Below are 5,564 nucleotides of genomic sequence, written 5' to 3' on the forward strand. Positions count from 1 at the left end.
GATTGCTACGAGCCTCAACTGAGGTTTATACTATCATAAAATACTCAACATGGCAAGGCGCACGTGTATGGTACCATTTCTGTCATGAACGACCGAGCTTGACACTAGGGTCTTTCTCCCTTAATAAGCGGGCCGCGCTATGTGCCAGAGCCCTTTTTCGTGGGTCTCACCGCTCCTTGACCACTCAATGAAACTTTGCATGCATGCACATGCAATGGTCCACACCCCTCCTCCCCAAAACCAAATTGCTCTAATGCCATTGAAAGAACTAGGGAATTGAGGCATGCTCTTTTCCACCCAACCATCTCCTCGTATAGGCGCATGTTTAGAGGAGCCCCTGAACACGCAAACCTAGCCAACCTTGCCTAGGGGCGGTGCCCCCCTTGCCCTACCCTTGTCATGACACATGGTGTGTCCTTTTATAGTATGCCACCTCTATGGGAATGATACACAGGTTAACACTATTAGGAGAAATCCATCAATGTGTTGCTTTGAGGTATTTTGTAGGATTTGAACTCACGGACGTTTATAATGGCAAACCGTTTTCAGGCTTAACATGAGCTCGGACTGGTTGCGTCTGCGCAGCTATGTCTTGCACGTTAGAAAGCTTCCAGCGAGGGTCTCGCAGCGGGGATCATGAACCAGAGAGCGCCTTCTTGCTCAATCCTCTTACAAGGAGTAGCCCATCAAAGCATTTCATTGATCCTGTCCAGCTCGCGGTGCCCTACCCCTGTGGTGCCATGCTGGCGAGTTTTGTTCTTCAGATTCATTATCATTTTAATATCACTTTGTTTGCCAAGGTTAGGTGGCTTGTTTGTCATCTGTTTTCTTTCAAGAGATCTACGGACCTAAAGTGGTCCTTGGAAAATGGATGAAGTTTGCTTCCATGAGAGCAGCGTGATGCTTTGGCCACTTGTGCAATGCTAGGAGTATGCCTTTGTTTTGTGAAAGGAAGGGATGCTGCCCCTGCCTTCCTTTGATAACCTTCTGGATGTCTTCCGTAACTGCACCAAGAAGGAAAGGACACTAGCTCTTTACTTGGCTTATGTTTGCACCGCTGGGCTTGATGCATATTCGTCAGTTGGAAATTCTCTGGTTTCAGTTTATGTGGAAGCCGGAAACATTCACTCTGCACGGAAAGTTTTTGATAGGCTAGAGTCCAAGAATGGACATTCTTGGAATTCGCTTTTGATTGCGTATGTCAGAGTTGATGAGCCACAGAATGCGCTTGAACTGTATGAAACAATGGGGGAGGATTCGTTTCTTCTAAATGATTTTGGATTTGTGGCTTTGTTAAAAGCTTGCAGCAACCTGGCCCAGGTAGATTATGGCTTGAAACTGCATTCTCAGATAGCAAGGAAGAACCTTTTACAACACAATGTTATCATTGGCACAGCCTTGGTCGACATGTATGCCAAGTGTGGTGTTCCAACCATGGCCCAAGAAGTATTTGATAAGCTTCCCGATAAGGATGTGGTATCATGGACAGCGTTGATCGCAGGGTATGCACAGCATAACTATGGCAAGGAAGCACTACGGTGCTTTGATTTGATGCAAAGCCAAGGCGTGAAGCCAAATGCAACGACTTTCTCTAGCGTATTAAAAGCCTGTGGTAGCATTAGAGCATTGGACAAGGGTAGCAAAATACATGATGAAATTTTAAGGAAAGGTTTGATAAAGACGAACCAATTTGTGGGCACTGCTCTGGTTGATATGTATGCCAAATGTGGCAGTGTAGCAAAAGCACAAGAAGTGTTTGATATACTTCCAATGCAAGACACTGTCTCATGGACTGCATTAATAACAGGATACGCACAGTGTGAGCATGGTGAGGATGCGCTTAAGTGTCTAGAAAAAATGCGTCACCTAAATGTTCCTACAGACACTCACGCACTCGTTTCTTGCTTAAAAGCTTGTTGCAGCATTGTAGCTTCAGATAGTGGGAAATACATTATAGCTTCAGAGAGTGGGAAAGACATACATGCTGAAATCATAAGAAAAGGTTTACTAGAAACAAATTCTGTTCTTGGTACTGCTTTAATCGACATGTATGCCAAATGTGGCATGCTAGGCGATGCTCAAAGTGTCTTTAAAAAGCTTCCTGAGAGTGATGTGCATTCTTGGAATGCATTAATTTCAGGGCATGCACAGCACAAGTCCTGGGAGGAGGTCATGATGTGCTTTGATGAAATGCAAAAAAAGGGTTTCCTTCCAGATTCCACAACATGTGTGTGCTTTTTGAATGCTTGTGGCCACATGGGAGCCACTGAAAGGGGCGAAGAACTGCATGCTGAAATTGAACAAAAAGGGCTGTTTGGAACCAACCTAATTGTTGGCAATGCATTGGTGGAGATGTATGTCAAGTGTGGCTTATTATCTGAGGCACATGAGGTATTTGACAAGCTTCAGCTCTTGGACATTATTTCATGGAACACATTGATTTCAGGGTATGCCCATGTTGGGGATATCAAGAGTGTCCTCTACATGCTTCATTGTATGAAATGCGAAGGCATTGAGCCAGACTCCATCACATTCATTAGTATTTTTAATGCTATTATTCATGCAGGCTTAGTGGTTGAAGGGGAGGTTCTTTTTGAATCTTTGAGCAGAGACTTTGGCATTTCACCATCTCTGGAGCACTATACCCGCATGGTGGCCCTGTTTGGTTGTGCAGGGCAGCTAGACAAAGCAGCAACCATCTTCAAGAGTGTATCATCTGCGTCTGATATTATTATGTCTCTCACATTATTGGGTGCTTGTCGAAAGTGGGGCAATATCGAACTTGGGAGACAGGCTTTCAAACGAGCTGTGAAGCTGGATGCAAAGGAAGGTGCAGCATACATTTGTATGTTTAACATCTATAAAGATGCTGGTATGCTTGAGGATGCGAGAAAGGTGGAAACAATGAGAGTGAGAAAACAAGCATGGAAGCACCGAGAGGGCTTTGAAGGTCTGATATCATAAGATGATAACGAGAAGGTGCCTTGGAGCTACATGCCACCCGAAACATACAAGCGGAGAGTAAATGAAGTGGGCTGCCAGGAATATGAAAGGTGTATGGAGTCGTTCGCATTCAATTGTTGTAAGTTCTTGACTTGGGCTGTTTGGGAAGGTGCCTTGGAGCTAAAGGCCACTCCAAGACACAAGTAATTGAAAGAAGCGGGCTACCAAGAATGTGAAAGAGACATGAAGACTTTTGCATTAGATGATTGTAACTTGTAAGCTCTGGAGTCGATTCTGTGCTTTGAGTAGGAAATGAACTCTATTTAGTAAGAGCATGTACAAGCACCAGGAACCTGTATTTTTGGGGGTAAACTCAACTCATGTGATGGACAAGCTGCAAGCTGGAATGTCAAGGGGGGTACTTTCACAGGATGTCCTGCAAACTGTATAGGCAATGAATTGATGGAACCTGGGAACACGGCATGACAGAATTTGAACGTGGTGCCGTCATAAGTATGGAGGTTCCCTCACCAGAAGATCGCACTAACCAAGAAATAGGCGCTAACCAATTTATTGCTAACTCCTAAGTCATACAGAAGAAGTGGGCCTAGACGACCCTGCTTAGCTTCATTCATGATGAGAGTTGTAGCTAATGAAATTTTTGTCTGGGGCTGTCTGACATATGACTGATGATCGACTTCGATTTGACCTTTTTAGCAAGCTGTTACCCTTTTGAAAGTAGCAAGACTGCATTGATCTATACGTAATGTGAGGCTTTTTTAAACCGTTGGTTGAAGCAATGCCATTTTTCATAGATAGAACCCTGATAAAAGCTGGGTTGGATTTTGAAGACGTAATGAAATTGTACTGTCGCTTACGAAGCATTTTCCTTAATTCGTGGTGATTTGTAGAGCACTAGTACTTGAGCATACGAGAAATTGGTTTCCAGAACTTAAAAGAACATCATTCACAAAGATGAGAGGGCCATATGTCTGCAGTATCACAGCAACATACAAGCTTATGCTACGAGGGGATAAAAATATTGTTAGTAGGATACAAAGCTCGGAATGGTGGTTTTCAACAAGTTTTCAATAAGGAGTAAGAGTAGAGCTAGTAGCTGGGCCTGCAGTCAAGAGCAGATGAAATAAAAGGAAGCTGGGCAGGGCACTGGGGGAACGTGTAAGCACTAAACGCATGTGTGCTTTTGACATTAATGAAACGCATAAATTTTTGGCAGATGTGGTCCCAATCTGTAGTTTTCTAGTGCCTCAAGTGATCCTAAATGTCATGTAGCTCATTTGACTTCTCCAGCGCTCGTAGTAAAGAATCTTGTACTGTGGTGGGTTTCATGGCTCACGAGCATTTATTAGCCTCACGGTAGTCTATTTCTTTAAGAATGAAATCGAAGATGTTCCTAAGAATGTTGCAACTGCAATGGGCCACAATGGGAATTTCAAGCTGCAAAACATTCCCAACAAGGGATTGTAGCCAGCAAGAGCTACAACAGAACCAGGCACAAGGATTGTAAATTTTAACATTTCTTTTTTGAGCCCTTAGTAGAGCATCTCTTGGGAGCAATTGTGATCTGTTGGATAAAGCTTGCTGACTAGTGCCACAGGCAAGCTGATAATTGCAAATTTCTTTTCCTCCTTTTTCATGTAAGAGGGGCATTAACCAGGAATCATATTATGTATATGTAGGCTACGATCAGAGTAGTTGCCATTTGTTTTTCCGCTTCTATAAAGAGAGACGTTGAGTAGCGGGTCACACACGCCTTCTCATCCTCTTATGTAGCCTTTTACCTAAATTACACTTTTAACTCTGAGTTGTGGTTTTCATGAAATTGGTTATTGCAAGGCTTACACTCAGCCTTCTGTAACCTTCAATTCTAGTATGAGTCCCCTTTTCAAGTGTTTGCATCTGTTCCAATGCTTGGAAGATTTCTATTTCCAAAGCTAATAGCCACCTGTGACCCGTGGTTTAACTGCACATGTGAGTAAACTGTTGCATAAAGTGTTCCTTGAACTTGGCCAAGGGACCTCTTTCACTCTACAAAGAGAAACTTTGAGAAGCCTTGAATACAAATGTCTATAAATGTCTATCTGTCCTAAGAATTTTTTAATTTTTTTCGAATGAAGTAGAAATTGTATTAAAAATAGAGCTGAAAAGTACACAAGGACCCACAGGGAAGGGGGAGGGTCACCCTGAGGACAGAAGATTACAACATGTAGAGTAAGTCTTTCATAAGGAATCTAGGGCCAGAGTAGAACATTGGGATCTTTTTCTTCCATTGAGACCATCTGTATAGCTTTTGTGGGCAAGAGACAGATGATAAAGAATCGGTTGGAACAGTACAAGCTTTGAAACAAAGTGAGTTTGAGCATTTCTTGAGCTCATACAAAATGGCAAAAGAGTGACAGGGGGTAGACTGGAATAGGCTGCATTCCTTCTAAGCCATATGAACTAAAGAATAAGACCCCTCCAAACAGTCCAGGTGAGAATATCAACTGTCCTAAGAATTTTGTATTGTGTTGGCTAAACAAACTTTGGGACTTGCCAGACATAAATTATCCATGAATAGCATATGTCCAAATAAAAACATTGCAACTTTAATTTCGGGT

General features: G+C 42.9%; 1 protein-coding gene across 1 annotated transcript; it reads left to right on the forward strand.

Moving 5' to 3' along the window:
- Positions 1-521: 521 nt before the first annotated feature.
- LOC147420228 (pentatricopeptide repeat-containing protein At4g39530-like) lies at positions 522-4,492 on the forward strand. The gene has a single exon (XM_086504047.1). It carries the CDS (start codon positions 958-960, stop codon positions 2,962-2,964), a length of 2,007 nt encoding a protein of 668 aa, XP_086360173.1. The 5' UTR covers positions 522-957; the 3' UTR covers positions 2,965-4,492.
- The last annotated feature ends 1,072 nt before the right edge of the window (positions 4,493-5,564 follow it).

The sequence above is a fragment of the Adiantum capillus-veneris genome, chromosome 28 (genome assembly GCF_014529385.1).
Source record: "Adiantum capillus-veneris isolate H3 chromosome 28, ASM1452938v2, whole genome shotgun sequence".
Classification (NCBI taxonomy): Eukaryota; Viridiplantae; Streptophyta; class Polypodiopsida; order Polypodiales; family Pteridaceae; genus Adiantum; species Adiantum capillus-veneris.